The sequence below is a fragment of the Xyrauchen texanus genome, chromosome 8, assembly GCF_025860055.1.
Source record: "Xyrauchen texanus isolate HMW12.3.18 chromosome 8, RBS_HiC_50CHRs, whole genome shotgun sequence".
NCBI lineage: Eukaryota > Metazoa > Chordata > Actinopteri > Cypriniformes > Catostomidae > Xyrauchen > Xyrauchen texanus.
The window spans coordinates 34,369,053-34,384,873 of NC_068283.1; the positions used below are offsets into that span (position 1 = coordinate 34,369,053).

A 15,821-nucleotide genomic window follows, 5' to 3' on the forward strand; every position below is an offset into this window, starting at 1 on the left:
TAATAAATAAAAAAAAATAAAAAAAATATTTAAAGTTTTATAATTTTAATTTTGTTAAAGATTACTCCATTAAATTTGATGGAATTTATTTATTAAATTGAAATGCGTAAATATTAAATAATTAATAGGATAAAATATTTGGAGTGTTGGATTATAGTTATTAATGAAATTAAACTTCTCATAAATGAAAAAAAAAGTACAATATTTTTTCCCCCTAAAAATAACATCGGTAACAGGGTTGAATGGTTAAGCATGATGAATGCTGTCAACGCTACATTTTGTGTAAAAAGTACTTTATCTAGCATATCTAATAGTTCTCACTCACTACAAAAAACACAGGCTTTGTACCTTGCATGGTTTTAACAAAAAGAATGGGAAGCCAAAGTGTTCCATAACAGCACTAGGTGACAACATACATAATATGATACAGTATACCAAATAGAACAACAGAGGCTGCAGTCAGTTAAATTCAATCCAGTATCATTAGATGCATGATCATTGTACAGAGATTAATTAGGATAAGAGTACAGCGACACCAACACATATTGGCGTTTAACAAGCGTCAACACAAACAGAACTGGAAACATAGGTTACAGATCTTATGCAGCTTATTATCAACATGATTACATTAGTTTAATGTCTTCACTAAGAAACAAACCCAGAGATAAATCAGAATCAATGAGAATCGTGAAAATTATCAAAGGAGGCATTGAACAATACATGTGTAGCGTTCACATAACCTACGTACATTACAAATATAAATATTTTGTCCATGTGACCACGTTTAAAACCTTAACAACCCTTCGCAGGGAGAAATGAGAGGAAATGGCACCATATTTGATCCCCTAAAAAGTCATGTAAAGATCATTTAAGATGGAATGATCTCTTACAACAGAGTAAATTTATGAAATGAATCACTTTTTTTCTTCAAGACCATATATGTAGGAGTGAGTTTTATCGGAGCCATTATGATATAAGGAAATTGTTAGAAGGCATAATGTGATCTACATTCCTTAACACTGGAATTTTTATAATGAACTGGGGCAGCACTTAATAACAGCCTACATTTAAAACCAGAGTGATCTCTCCATGGGGACGTTCAACTCGGACGTCCATCAGATCTTCATAGAAACGTGGGGCACTTCTTCAAAAAAATATCAGAACGGATCAAGGACAACTAATACAGTAGGACTAGCTGTTCCATCTGCACATACAAATGTATTTGAAGCAGGTTAATGTTTCTTGAGTTCACAAAATGTCATACTTCTTTTGAGGAGGTATTCAGTTCCAGCACAGTGCCTGCAAGGTTTGAGGTGGATGGGGCGGGGCGGGGGGAAGGGTGGGTTATGGGTAAGTTACCATGGCAATCTTTGTATTGTCATTTCCATAGCAGCCTGTAATGGGGAAAGTTTGAAGTTTGATTGGTAATGTTGATTTGCATACATTCCTCCTCTTTGCCTGCTCGTTAATAAACAAATTAGGCCAACGAGTGAAATAAGTGGAGTGGATGACATACCACTCATACATGACAAAAGACCTAACATTAGGGCTGGGCGATAGCAAAAAATAAAAAATAAACACCTAACTATTTTAGTTTTTTCAATCAGAGGAATCCTCAAACCGGTCAAGTAGATTCAACATGTTTAATGCATTAGTTTTGAATCATTTCACTATATTGACAGTTTGAACTGATTTTTAGAAACAAATTCAACTGTCCAACTCTACACACAGTATATCTGCAACTGTAGTTTAAAGATATAGTTTGATCTGACCCATCAGATCTGGTCCATGCAATGCAAGTGAATGGTGGCCAAAACTTTGAAGCTTCAAAAACCCCATAAAAGAAGCCTAAAAGTAGTCCATATGACTCTAGTTTTTAAATCAATGTCTTCAGAAAAGATATGGGTGAAAACACATCAATATTTAAGTCATTTTTTACTCTAAATCTCCACGCTCAACTTTTCTTTCACATTATAGAAGTGAAAGTGGACATTTATAGTAAAAAAAAGGACTTAAATATTAATCTGTTTGTTATCCACACCTAACAAAACACTTCTGAAGACATAGATTGAACAACTTGAGTCATAAGGATTTCTTTTATGCTGCTTTTATGTGATTTTTGGAGCTTTAAAGTTTTAATCCTCTTACATTGTATGGACCTACAGAGCTGAAATAATCTTCTAAAAATGTTTGTGTTTAGCAGAAGAAAGAAAGTCATACATATCTGGGATGGAATGAAGGTGAGAAAATTATGAGAGAATTTTCTTTTTTGAGGGAACTATCCTTATAAGTCAAAGATTATATAAAATTATATTAAAGTCGTGAGACAAGGAGAAACGTCCGGTAAATGCTAGCAAACATTTTTTGCATTATTTGCATCATAGCTAATGTTGCTTAATGTTACAATGCCAGCAAAACATCACAAATACATTGTGAATTTTTTATACATACTGTATATCGCCCAGCTCTTCCTAACATTCTCCATTGCTCACCTGTACAGGCCAATACACTTGTACATTTTTCTCCTCTCCCACCCAATAATCCCCACCTCATCCACCATCCCTCCTCATGGTGTGATGTTGGCTAGCTGTGGCTCTGAGGAGCAATGCTGGAGCAGTCAGTCACCAGCAGTCCAACCGTAACTGGAGGGCTTGACACAGAAATGGCTCCGCCTACAGTTGCCACAGTACTGTTGCTGCTGCTGATGGAGCATGGGACGTTGGGGTCTGTCTGGTTGGTGTGGGTGGCCATGTGGCCCTGGAGCTGCGTGGGTGTCTTACAGTGCACCCCACACAGCTGGCATAACAGCACCCCGCCTGGGCCGGAGCCACGGCCGACCCCACTCTCCTTCCACTCTTGCCCATGGTGCTTCTGAGCATGGACACGCAGGTATGTCAGTGTGGTGAAACCTAGGTGGAAATACGGATGACTTTTATGAAGAAAGGAATAGAAAAACGACAATTCCCACTTGCAATTTTTGCTATTGATTTTAGCTTTCAATGTTGAAACAATTAAAAGATGAATTAATAGAAAACAATTAAAGAGTAGACAATTATTGTCTTTAAAGAAATTAAAGACAATCATTTATAGCAGTGTTTTCTGCTCCTATTCAGTGGGGTGTCTGTAGCGCTGCTGAATCAACAGCGCCTCAGCAAAATAAATTATGTATAACCAAAGTTGTGAGTTTGAATTGAATGTGGTAAGATAAAATGACTGTACCATGAAATAATACAAATAAAAAATACACAACATGTCTTCTTTCTGTTGAGACGTTTTCGCTGGTTGCATGCAAAAACAAGCAAAGTACGACCAATGCAGTCTAATTTACAAAATGCATGATAATGATCTGGTTCAATTAATAAATCCATCAAAAAGGCTCACAAACTCTTTGTTTTAATCAGTCTGACGAATTACTAATTGAATCTGTTTTTAGTGACTTATTTATTTGACTCATTTACAAGCCAGTTCTTTCAATGAATTGGTTATAAAGACTCACAAGACAGTAGTGTAATGAATAACTTCGCTGAATCCATTTGAGGGGTTATAGTAGCACTTTATAATAAGTTTACATTTGTTAACATTAGTTAATGCATTGGGTATCATGAACAAACAATGAACAATAGATTTTGTACAGTATTTATTCATCTTAGTTAATGTTAGTTTAATAAAATACAGTTCTTCATTGTTAGTTCATAATGTATTAACTAATGTTGACTAATACAACTTTTGATTTTAAAAATATATCACTATATGTTGAAAATAACATTAACTAAGATTAATAAATGCTGTAAAAGTATTGTTCGTTGTTAGTTCATTTTAAGTAATGTTGTTAACTAAATGTAAATATTTTAAAGTGTTACCGTGGTTACTAACATCTGACTCACTTATGAGCCAATTATTGTAATGAATCAGTCAAAAACTCACACTTTACAGGGTTTATGATTTAAATCACTCTAAGGAATTATTTCTAAAATTCTTTAGAGCAGTTAGTAAATTAATATTTACTGACTGGATGTTTACATGAAAACATAAGTTACAATAACCTTGTTGTACATGGTATTCGAATAAAAAAGATTAAGACAAAGAAATGAAAATCTCCTCATTTCAAAACCAGAATTTTGTAGGAAACACTGATTCATAGTTTAATCACAGTACCTGAAAAAGTGATAGTGCTGCAGGTAAACAGCACTGTTGGGTAAGTATCTTAAAGTAATCCACTACATATTAATAATTACTCCTCTGAATTGTAACTACATGACAAATTACTTTACTTTTAAGTTACTTCCTAAAACACTTTTTACAGAAAATGTTTTTGGTGTTCCACTCAACGAATACAAAATAATGTTTATAATTCCTTCTTAATTGTTGCGCAAGTCATACATTCAGCACCACTGTATCCGCAAAGCAACCAGCACTGTGGACGACCCCACGCACCCCTCACACAAACTCTTCACACTCCTGCCGTCTGGCAAGAGGTACCGAAGCATTCGGGCCCTCACGGCCAGACTGTGTAACAGCTTCTTCCCCAAGCCATCAGACTCCTCAATACTCAGAGACTGGACTGACACACACACACACACACACACACACACACACACACACACATGTGTATTCACATATATATACACACACGCGCACACATTCACATACACACATACATGGACTTGTATACTGGTTACAAACTTTATATTACTATTACCCTAAACCTAACTGCTACCTCTAAACTGCTAACCCTCACAGAACACTATCTCATATATGTTAGGTTTACATTTGGCATTTTAGAAACTATAATCTTATTGCACTATGATTGTACTAAGTGCTGTTTTCTCTCACTGGGTCTCACTGTGCCAAATGTCCTGCTCATGGTTAATAATTTATGGTATTGTCCTATCCTTATTGCGGACATTTGCATGCACTCTACATAAGTGATATAATTTAGTCTGTGTCGTCACACACAGCACTACATCATCACTACATCATTCACACAGCACACACGATCACTGACAGGACACGTTGTCTCGTTGAGTTGCATACTGTACTAACTGTACTGGTTGACTATAATAAAACACCTGGCTAGCTACTCGTACAATAACTGCATAAGCGTACCCATAGCAGTTATACTATGCTCAAATATATGCATATGAACATCATAATAATCCTGTTGTAATAAATATTATTATTTCTGAAATATATGTTACCAAAGTAATGTACGTAAATGTAGTTTGCTTAACTGAAAGTCAGTAGCTGCAATCTGAATAATGAGATTTAAAATATAATGTGTTACTTATGACTTAATTAGATTACGTTAACTGAACACTTTGTAACGAAATTACACCCAACACTGGAAAACAGATAACAGAGATAAAAATAATAATAACAGGAATTAGTATATGAGGTGATAGCATAGCATTTCAGATAACAAATGAGATAATCACAGACACTTACTGCGGTTGCAAAGGTGGCACACGTGATGCTGTGATTGGTTATGGACTCTCATGTGATCTGTGATGTAGGCAGGGGAGAGAAGTTTGCCACAGATGTGGCAGGGAACCTTGTCCTCGTGTCTTATCATATGAGCTCGTAACCGGTCTTTAGTAGCGAAAGCAGATTCACATGTCTGAAGAAACAAGAACAACAGTTCATCAAGCACCTTTATGGTACAAACACGCACATTATTCATTCTCTATGGTATTGCAACCCTATACATATGTGGATCTCGAATCACACTGCCAGACACATATGGCTGCAGCCCACGTACACATATGATAAGAAAACAGATGCTTTGAGAGCTCTCTGTTAGACTCCACAAAGACAATGTAATGCTCAGTTATGTTATTGATGGATTGAGGTTTAATGAAAACAAATCAAGGGAGGATGACTTAAAGGTGTAGTTTGCAATCAACTTTTCCAAACACTACCATCCGTCATTGGTAGGGCAAACAGATATTGATTACCGGACATTTGAAAGGTCTTTCTGTGGAGTGCACCTGTCGCACATGACTGTTAAGATGGTCAGGCCTGGAAAAGACAGAGAGAGGGCTCAATCAAGTATTGCAATGTTTACAAAATGACGATAATTAGCAGAGGTAAGCTCTCGTGCATTTGTGTGAATGTTGCAATCATCTCTGTGTGAACAAGAAGAGGGTCATCGGAGATATTGAAATCTGCCTCTTTCTATAGTATCACATAAGGGCTTCACAATAAGGATGGCCCAAAAGCCAGTGTGAGAGAGGTGAGTGCCAGCTGACAGAACCCTGTCAGGCCAGAGCTGCAAAGGTAGATTGAGCAGAGGTGCAAAATTGTGAAGGCGCATACAAAGCAGAAATCACAGTTAGGCACTTACAATGGAAGTGAATGGGCCAATCCATAAACATTAATATACACACGGTTTCAAAAGTAGAGCCACTAGACGTAAACTTTATACATGTTGACATGATTTTAGTGTAATAATATCAGGGATTTACCATGTTACATTGTTTACCAGATTGCAAGACTTACCAGCATTATGTCATGACAACATAGTTGCAATATTGGATATAAATTTACACAAATATTGTTAGAAAGCAATTTTATCACACTAATATCATGTCAACTCGAACAATGTTATAATGTACATTTGAAACAGTGTTCATTTTAACATTTATAGATTGGCCCCATTCACTTCCATTGTAAGTGCCGTACAGTAACTGTGATTTTTGCTTGTTTTTAAAAAAAAAAATAGTTTAAACATTTTTTTGGTTATCAACATTATGTCACAAACGCTGCCGATTGAGCTTAACTTGTATTGAACACAGACCTTTCCATCTTCATAATGTAATGGTCACAGTGTCAGATGAAAGACACAGTGAGATGCAATGCAGCTGCTAAAGATATTAGTGTTCAATACAACTTAAACTCATTCAACGGCATTTTGTAAAATGACAATTTCTACAACATTAGAGCTCAAATAATACTTGAGTTTTAACAGAAGAATTAATGCTAGGGATGTTAATTGTAAGGAATTGAACGATTCCGGTTCCTTAACGATTCCAGTAATTCTTACTAATAATAATTAAGTACAATTATTTTGAAGAATTATTTGGAATTGAGAAATGCGATTCTTTTTGTATTTACTACCCTCTGCAGTCTGTTACCAAATAATGAGATGATTTCAGATTCGTACAGAGCAGATGTAACCAATCAAAAAAACATTTAATACAGTTCTTGTAAAAGGAAGGTTTGCAGACTTTTTAGAGACATAATTATTGCATTCAATAATCCAATAATAGTTCCTAAATATATTTTTTAAATAAACAAACCTAAACCAACAAGAAATGTGATGGCATATTTCATTAATTATTTTATAAAATTCCACATATTATGACAACTCTCATGTAGCTTTAATTATACATTGTCATACAAACAACCAGCCATTCTGCACTTCTTGATTTAATAGAAACAGGTTATCATTAAATAAACAGAAACAGAGACAGTTTAGACTGTGTTTTTTGTGGCATAATGTTGTACTTCAGGCTTCTGAGATTTCAACAGTTATTATATAATTTCGATTTGGACATTCATAATTTACACATCTGTATAAGATTACTTGTATACTGGGACTATAAACGGAAGCGCTGTACATTAGATTAAAAAGAACCGGCTCATTAGAATGATTCTTTCGGGAATCGAACTGTACCAGAAGAGCCACATGTTTTGCCCTGTTGATTCAAAAGAACCGGTTCATTCGAATGATTCTTTTGGGAATCGACAAGTACCGGAAGCGCCATATGTTTCACGCTGTAGATCAAAAGAGCCGGCTCGAGACTCGTTCAATCGGGAATTATACACTGTGTGTTTTTACGATGTAGAGTCAGTGGAAGGCAGCGCTACTGCAGAGAAGATGCGCAGCTGCAAACACTGTCAGACTACTTCAGGACGTTCTTCCAACCGCGTCGGCGGAAAATTGCACGCAGGAGAACCGTTAACGGAAACGAAAGTGACGAAGATCATCTGATTCCGGTATTTTTTAAAGAATGAAACCCGTTCTGAACTAGAATCGGTTCCCGGTTACCAATTGCTTTTATAAAATTATAAGCTTCACATTTTTGTTTAAACCCTCCAAAAATGGTCCCCATTCACTTCCATTGTAAGTGCCTCACTGTAAATGGAGCATTCCTTTAAAACAGGTCCAACATACTGTTGACCAAACAGTTAAAAGACAGGACTAGCTCAGGAATCGCCCTTAAATTTACAATTGAAATGCATGTAAAAACATGTTTATATGCACTTTTTCGATTTAATTCCTTTTTGATTTAATTATTTAATTTATTTATGAATCATTAATTTATTTTATTCAGATGCAGACTCTGTGTTGCATTTGGGTAATTGGCAGGAGCGCTATTATCTATTTACTATTTAAAGCTATTATTGCAAAGTTGTAACGATGCAACTTTTATTTAGCACATTTTTCTTATGAAGAAATATTAAAGTTTAATAATATTAATAGTTTAAAAAACATTGCTTGACACTTGGCAAAACGTTTCAGTTTGGCAGGGTAAGCTAAAATATCCAGAACCCAAAAAATCCTTATTGTTGAGCCCTGCACATGGATATAAATGTGTCTAAATAGGGGATAGACCGATAAATACAGATAGGAGGTCACTTATTCCTCATCATGCTAACCTATTTTCCGTCTCAAATTAGTAAATAGGGCAACTCTCTATGGCTTTCACTTTAACGATTACATTCAGTCAGAACTAGAGTATAATGCTCACTGGACCATTATACTTGGAACCTGCTGTGAATTGTGCCTCTTTATTCCCAGCGTGTGTGTGTGTGTGTGTGTGTGTGTGTGTGTGTGTGTGTGTGTGTATTGAAATAATTCAATAATTTTTTCATATTTTGTTATGTTGCAGTCATATGCTTCAGTGCTTTAAATCATTTTTTATTTTTTTTTTACATCTATCTTCAGATTTTTGCCAACTTTGTAAATTATAAAAAATTTAAAACTGAAATATCACATATCAAGACCCTTAACTCAGTACTTAGTTGAAGCACCTTTGGCAGCAATTACAGCCACAAGTATTTTTGGGTATGATGTGAAAAGCTTCGCACACCTGGATTTGGGGATTTTCTGCCATTCTTCTCTGCAGATCCTCTCAAGCTCTGTCATGTTGGATGGGGACCATCAGTGGGCAGCCATTTTCAGGTCTCTCCAGAGGTGTTCGATTGGGTTCAAGTTCAGGCTATAACTGGGCCACTCAAGGACATTCACAGAGTTGTCCCTAAGCCACTCTTGTGTTGTTTTGGCTGTGTGTTTGGGGTCATTGTCCTGTTGGAAGGTGAACCTTCAGCCCAGTCTGAGGTCCTGATTGCTCTGACCAGGTTTTCATTAAGGATATATCTGTATTTTTCTGCATTCAGCTTTCCACAACCCTGACCAGTCTCCCAGTCCCTGCTGCTAAATAACACCCCCACAGCATGATGCTACAACTACCATGCTTCACCATTGGGATGGTATTGCACAGATGATATGATGACATGCTCCAGACATGATGCTTGGAACTGAGGCCAAACAGTTCAATCTTCATTTCATCAGACCAGAGAATCTTGTTTCTCACAGTCTGAGAGTCCTTTAGGTGCTTTTTTGCAAATACCAAGCAGGCTTTCATATGTCTTGCACAGAGGAGAGACTTCCGTTTGGCCATTCTGCCAAAAAGCCCAGATCGGCGGAGTGTTGCAGTGATGTTGTCCTTCTGCATTTTTTTCTCTGGAGCTCAACCAGAGTGACCATCGGGCTCTTGGTCACCTCTCTTACCAAGGCCCTTCTCCCCTGATTGCTCAGTTTGGCTGGGCGACCAGCTCCAGGAAGAGTCCTGGATGTTCCAAACTTTTTCCCTTTAAGAATTATGGAGGCCACTGTGCTCTTGGGAAACTTCAATGCAGCCAAATTTTTTTGGTGGCCTTCCCCAGATCTATGCCTGAACACAATCCTGTCTCTGAGCTCTGCAGGTAGTTCCTTTGACCTCATGGCTAGGCTTTTGCTCTGATATACATCTCAAATGTCATAGCAAAGGGATTGAATACTATGGAAATGTTTTTTCTTTTTAATACATTTGCAAAGTTATCAAAAATCTGTTTTTTTGCTTTGCCATTATGGGATATGGAGTGTAGATTGATGTGAATTTTTTTTTATTTAAAGCATTTTATCATAAGGCTGCAACATAACAAAATGTGGAACAAAAGAAGAATATTTTATGAACGCACTGTATATGTGGATACAGGTGTATAGAGGTATTGATCTTACCTTGAGAAGCCCTTGGCACAGTGGGGACACACATATGGTTTCTCCACCCCTCCCTGATGTGACCTGACATGATAACTCATCCGATCCTTTCTCTTAAACCGCTGTTGGCAGATGGGACAGGAGTACGGTTTCTCATCCGAATGGGACAACCGATGCCGGTTAAGATGGTACACGTCCCTGAACGCCTTCCCACATGCCTCACAAGCATGGTTCTTCCTTACCGGATTGGGGTTGGGATTACGAATGGAAGTTGGATTTACTGGCAGCGGGTTTGTTATCGGGATAGATATTTGGATCGGGGTGGGATTAGTCAGGTTATCCATGGTGTTGTTATTTGGAGCAGCCTGAAAAACAATGAAACAGAATGTTTTTTCGGCCCGAGTCATTTTTGTGGTCAAAGCCACAAAAACATAAAATCTTTTTCTCTCTTCTGGGTAATGCATAAACAATTTTTATCCTGACCTACTAACCAACTGACTGTGAGTGTTCAATAATGAGGTGAGAGCAGGTATGAGACCATGTTACACAACTGCTGGAGGGTTAGCCTGATTTTTGGTGTGACTTGGGAATTAGGAGTAGAACTTTTTAAACAGATACACATTTTTGAAGTTCATTATAAGAGAGTGAGCGTGTGATGAAATAATGGTGAATAGAAATCATTACATTTCCCAAATGGCACAATTGATGTGTCCATGAAGTCTATAAGACTCTAGGGTGTCTTTTTCTTTTAAAAAAGGGTGCTCATGACCCCTTCTTAGGTGGTTGCTATGCACCCTAAGTGCATCCTATTGCAGAGCCTGCACAGGTGCAGATTTCACACAAAAGTTGCAAAATATTACATTACTTCACCAAAGTGTAGACTCGAAGGATGACTGGCACTTGAGACAGGGCCCATGTTGAGGTAAAAATTAACAAAAAGGAGTAAATGATAGATATAGGGAATGAAACATTCTCTACGCAAATACGTAAACAAAAATACTTCTTAGGCTAGAAACATACACTGGGTGTATTACACAAGTACATGTTCACAGATGCGATTGCTTAGATAACACATTGCGTTGTGATAGCACATTTTGGAATGCAACAATGCATTGCGTAGCTAGATGTGTCTGCATTTACATACTTGCATAGAGTATGTTTTGGCCTTAACTATTCTAAGCTTAACTATTCTTTGCATGTTGCATTCCGAAATGCAATTCAGAATGCATTCTCAGTGTTACCACAAGGGGCGCTATAGCAGGCATTAGTGTAACGGCCAGTTTTCTTTATTGGGTCAGTTACTTTTAGTTAAATCAATATGAGCTAACTACCTGAATGATAATGTCCAGTTTAATGGCAAAGATGTTTAAAGGTAACTCTATTGCAACTTATTACCCGTAAGAGCAACACAAGAACACACTTTTAAGTATGTTCAACAACAAGGGCGGTTCTAGGGTCAGTGGATATTCGGGGCTTAGTCCAGACAGACCCCTGTGAATACATATGGATCAATCATCTGATTATAAATATAGGGATTTATTTAATAGATAATCAGTTGATAATAAAAGTTTAAATTGGGTTAATTACTGTTAGTTAAATCAATATATATTAGTTTATAGCTAACTACCTGAATGATAATGTCCAGTTTAATGGTACAGATTTTTAAATAAAAATACTCTTGTCCCTTTCGGCTTACTGTAGTTCGCTGCACGAGTGCTTGAAGTTAGTTAAGAAGAAGGAAAAAATTGTTGCTAGATTTGTCAAAGTTTACAAGCTTTATTGCATCGTGTCTTAAAAAAAAGAGTTTTGCAAAACACACAAATTTCGTAGCACGTAACTTAAAGTTTGCAAATTGCTATAGCACATTTGTATACCCATTTAAGCCCCTACTGCCACCCATGATTAACAGGAATACACTTTTGGAATATGTTGGCCAAGAATTCAGATCTGCGATTGTGTACTTAAAGCATGGATGCTTTTAAGTAAAGTATGCTTCTGGCCTAATGCATGAAAGGAAAAAGTCAAATCAAGGACAAGGGCAGCAAAATATGATCAAAATATATTAACAAACCTGACCTGCACCATTGTCCCAGTAACTACCACTGCAGTAGGGAGGGGCTGGGTCACTGTCATAGCAACCGTTGCTGGGGCGATAGAGACAGCGACAGTCTCTAGCTGCTGATTGCTGATTTGGGAAGGATGTGCCATGGGGTCAACTACTGAGGATATGGCGGCAGGTATGGACAGTTGGAGAAGAGAAAGAGGGATGGTCTGCCTTTCCACCCGTGCTACAGCCTTCCCGCTATCTATTTTCTCTCTAGCGGCTCGGTCCTTCATCTTCACTCCAGTGTGGACTGACTGGTGACGCCGCAGGTTATAACTGTTCTTAAACTGCTTATTACATATGGAGCAGATGTGTGCAGGTCGGGCAGGCACAGAAACTGGCTTCACTGGGAAAGACAAAGCAAGAGAGATGGTGATATGTGATATGTGTAATTGTTTTGATGTTAAAATGTGTTCTCCAACCCCAACATAATATGCAGAGACAATTATAAGTAAGCCATTCGTAAGTTGGTCTCCCCAAAAACACAACAGCTCAACTTTGGTTCAACCAATGGCATGATTTTAGGGTAGAAATATCTGTTACACCAACCAATGGAAGATGAGGGGAATGTTCGGAAAACCTGTTTAAAACAGGGGGTCAGAGTTTGCTGGCTAACATGAGCGATTAGCCCCTGCTGGTAGATGCACCATTATGGGGGACAAAAAGCATGTTTCCTAACTGAAAACTTTTCAAAAGTAGTGTATTGTGAAAAATTTAACTTTTTATAAGCAACATATTCATTGCAAAAATGTCATTATATTACAGAAGATATTTTACCTAGTAAAAAATGTTGCATTATAAAATAAGAAATAGAGAAAACATGGGGTCATCCTAAAGTATAATACCATTTGTGGCATAACATTGATCACAACAAACATTTATTTAGACTTGTCCCTTGTTACAGTTCACTTACAATGGAAGTAAATGCTGGCATTCCGCAAACGTTAAAATAATGTTTCTAAAGTATAGCCACAAGACGTAAATACTATGCACGTTAACATGATTTTAGCATGATAAAGTCATTAATTATCCTTTTTTGTGTAAAATTACTGTATAACTAATTGTACAACTTTCGTTGCCATGATGACGCAATGCATAACACCCTGTCTACACCTGTCGCGTCCATTGACCTGACGTAACGCACCGCCTTGAGGCTGTCTACACTGGACGCATCGACACAAACTTTCTAAACCGTTTTTTTGTGTTGTTGGCAGGAGTAACACCAGCGCGTGCAGTGCAAAATGGAATGGGACAATCCTTTACTGTCGGCATGACGCGACTTGACGCATCGGACGCTTCCAGTGTAGACAGCATCAGCGATTACGGGTTTATGGGTATTTTGACGTGACATGGCGCACGCATTCGTTGTGGGCAGGGTGTAACCCTAAAACTACCATAAAACAATGATTTACATGACTGTACAGCTCAATTAATTCACACGTTTTAACAGACAAAGTAACGTAAATTAATTATAAGCTTCACATATCTGCCTTTAAACCCTCTAAAAGTTGGCCCCATTCACTTCCGTTGTAAGTACCTCATTGTAACCTCAATCTTTTTCTTCGAGGGACGAGTCAAATAAATTTTTTTGTGGTGATCAACATTATGCCACAAATGCTTTTGATTGAGCAAACCTTGTATTGAACCCGGATTATGTCAAACTCAGTTCCCAGAGTTTAGCTCCAACCCTAACACATGAAACAGCTAATCAAGGTCTTCAGTAGTGCTTGAAGATTACAAGGTGGCATTTTGGAGCAGGGCTGGAACTAAACTCTGCAGGGATGCGGCCCTCCAGGAACTGAGTTTGACACCCCTTCTTTAAAGGGATTAATAAACACTGTCACCCATTTATAACACCTTCCAGTCATGAATGCCACTACAAGAACCAACAGCCTAACCTCTGTGTACCCTCTGATTTCCCCTCACACCCTCCTCTTTTGCCCCTCCCTCACCGGGTACAGGCTCCTCATTCAGCGCAGCCGTGTCCACCGTGGATGTGGGCGGGTCTATGTGTTCAGGGGGCGAGTCCTGAGTGGCATCCGTGAGCTCCGGTAGAAGATCCGATTGGAGGGTCGCCTCATTTTGGGACTGTGAAGGCGGAGTCTGTAGTAGAAAGGGGCAAAATCACATATTTGAAACATTCTTTTGCCTCGATTGTGAATGAAAGTGGCACTGCCCCTTTTTTATGGACACATTGAAAATAGTAAGGCATGAATATTCCACAGGTGGCGTTTAAATGGAATCCCAAAAAGAAAACTAATTCAAGATTCTGACATTCACAATTCAAAAAAATTGTCTTACCTGAAAGAGGAAATTGCTCCAAGCTGCATCCATCTTGAGGTGTGCAATAGTACAGACGCCGTTTGGAAATATGTATATATAAATGTATATATTTTTCTCAAATCAACAATCTTACCTCTCACTTTGCTTGTTTGTATTGTATTTAATTTTTGTATTATTTTTACCACGTATTCTGTGCTTTGTATTGAAAATTAAAAGCCACTATTTGTAAAATGAAAATAATAAAACAAAAGAGTGCATAAAAAAATATGCATATTAAAAATGGATTACAGCTGTCAAAGTCGGGTGCAACGCCGCATTGCCAGATAACAGTGGCTTATCATGCTCTAAAATATATTAATAATATATTAAATGTATATCTGCATGTTTTGCTCTCTTGTTAATGACACTACTGTGTTGTCATGCAAAATAACATAATTTCAAAATAAATGGCAGTTTTGTGTTTGATTTGCTCTCAGCGGTCGCATGGCGTGGGCAAAAAGAATGGCATCAATTTTATTATAAGCTTCTCCATCCAGGCCCCGTGCGGCATCTGTCTGAGCCTCGGCGTTGCGTTCAATCTCATTCGTGTCTGGCGAGCGCTTCACCGGTCATCGTCAATGGCTCCGCCTCGGCATTTCAATCGAGAGGATGACATATTTTTCCCCTTTTTTCCTACAATGCTCTCACCCTCCCACCCTCGCTCTTTCTTCCTTTTCTTTTTTTATCCCGTCTTCTCTGCCCCGCTATCTCTCCCCCACCGCCGTGTCCCCCTTGTTTTAAAGGGATAGTATATTTTGAGTGAACACCCCCTCTGTGTCTTCGTCCCCTCCTCCACGCGATGTTCTCGAGCGCGACGGTGTCGTCCTCTCGCGCCCCTCCGAGGCGTGACTTCGGCCGACGCAAATTACGGCATAAACGAGATCAGAGAAAATAAACTCCACTCTAAAGGTACTCTGTAAACCTCGGTTAAAACACACACAGATCCCCGGAGGAAGACAATTTGATGGTCGTATGTGGGGAAAATGAACTGGCCTAGGGAAAAAATGTCTCTGGTTCTTAAAGGTGAAGACGCACGCAGACGCAGCTGCGGTAAATAATAAGCGACCCAAGATCACTGCCGATAATAAATATACGCACCCAGTGGGATTAGACACATATCAGACTCTGAAA

The 15,821-nt window shown here is 38.1% G+C and overlaps 1 protein-coding gene across 1 annotated transcript; it reads right to left on the minus strand.

The window, feature by feature from the left end:
- Positions 1-112: 112 nt before the first annotated feature.
- Positions 113-15,699, minus strand: LOC127647950 (vascular endothelial zinc finger 1-like). The gene is made up of 7 exons (XM_052132484.1): positions 14,670-15,699; positions 14,321-14,471; positions 12,341-12,714; positions 10,286-10,629; positions 5,955-6,018; positions 5,446-5,617; positions 113-2,909 (listed from the first exon to the last, which is right to left on the minus strand). Exons 1-7 carry the CDS (start codon positions 14,700-14,702, stop codon positions 2,584-2,586), a joined length of 1,464 nt encoding a protein of 487 aa, XP_051988444.1. The 5' UTR covers positions 14,703-15,699; the 3' UTR covers positions 113-2,583.
- Between the last annotated feature and the right edge of the window lie 122 nt (positions 15,700-15,821).

Coding starts and splice junctions, on each gene's coding strand:
- LOC127647950 (XM_052132484.1), bottom strand. CDS start 14,702: ATGGATGCAGCTTGGAGCAATTTCCTCTTTCAG. Junction 12,715..14,320: donor GAATGAGGAGCCTGTACCCG/GTGAGGGAGGGG, acceptor TGTCTTTCCCAG/TGAAGCCAGTTTCTGTGCCT. Junction 2,910..5,445: donor GTGCCACCTTTGCAACCGCA/GTAAGTGTCTGT, acceptor ATTTCCACCTAG/GTTTCACCACACTGACATAC.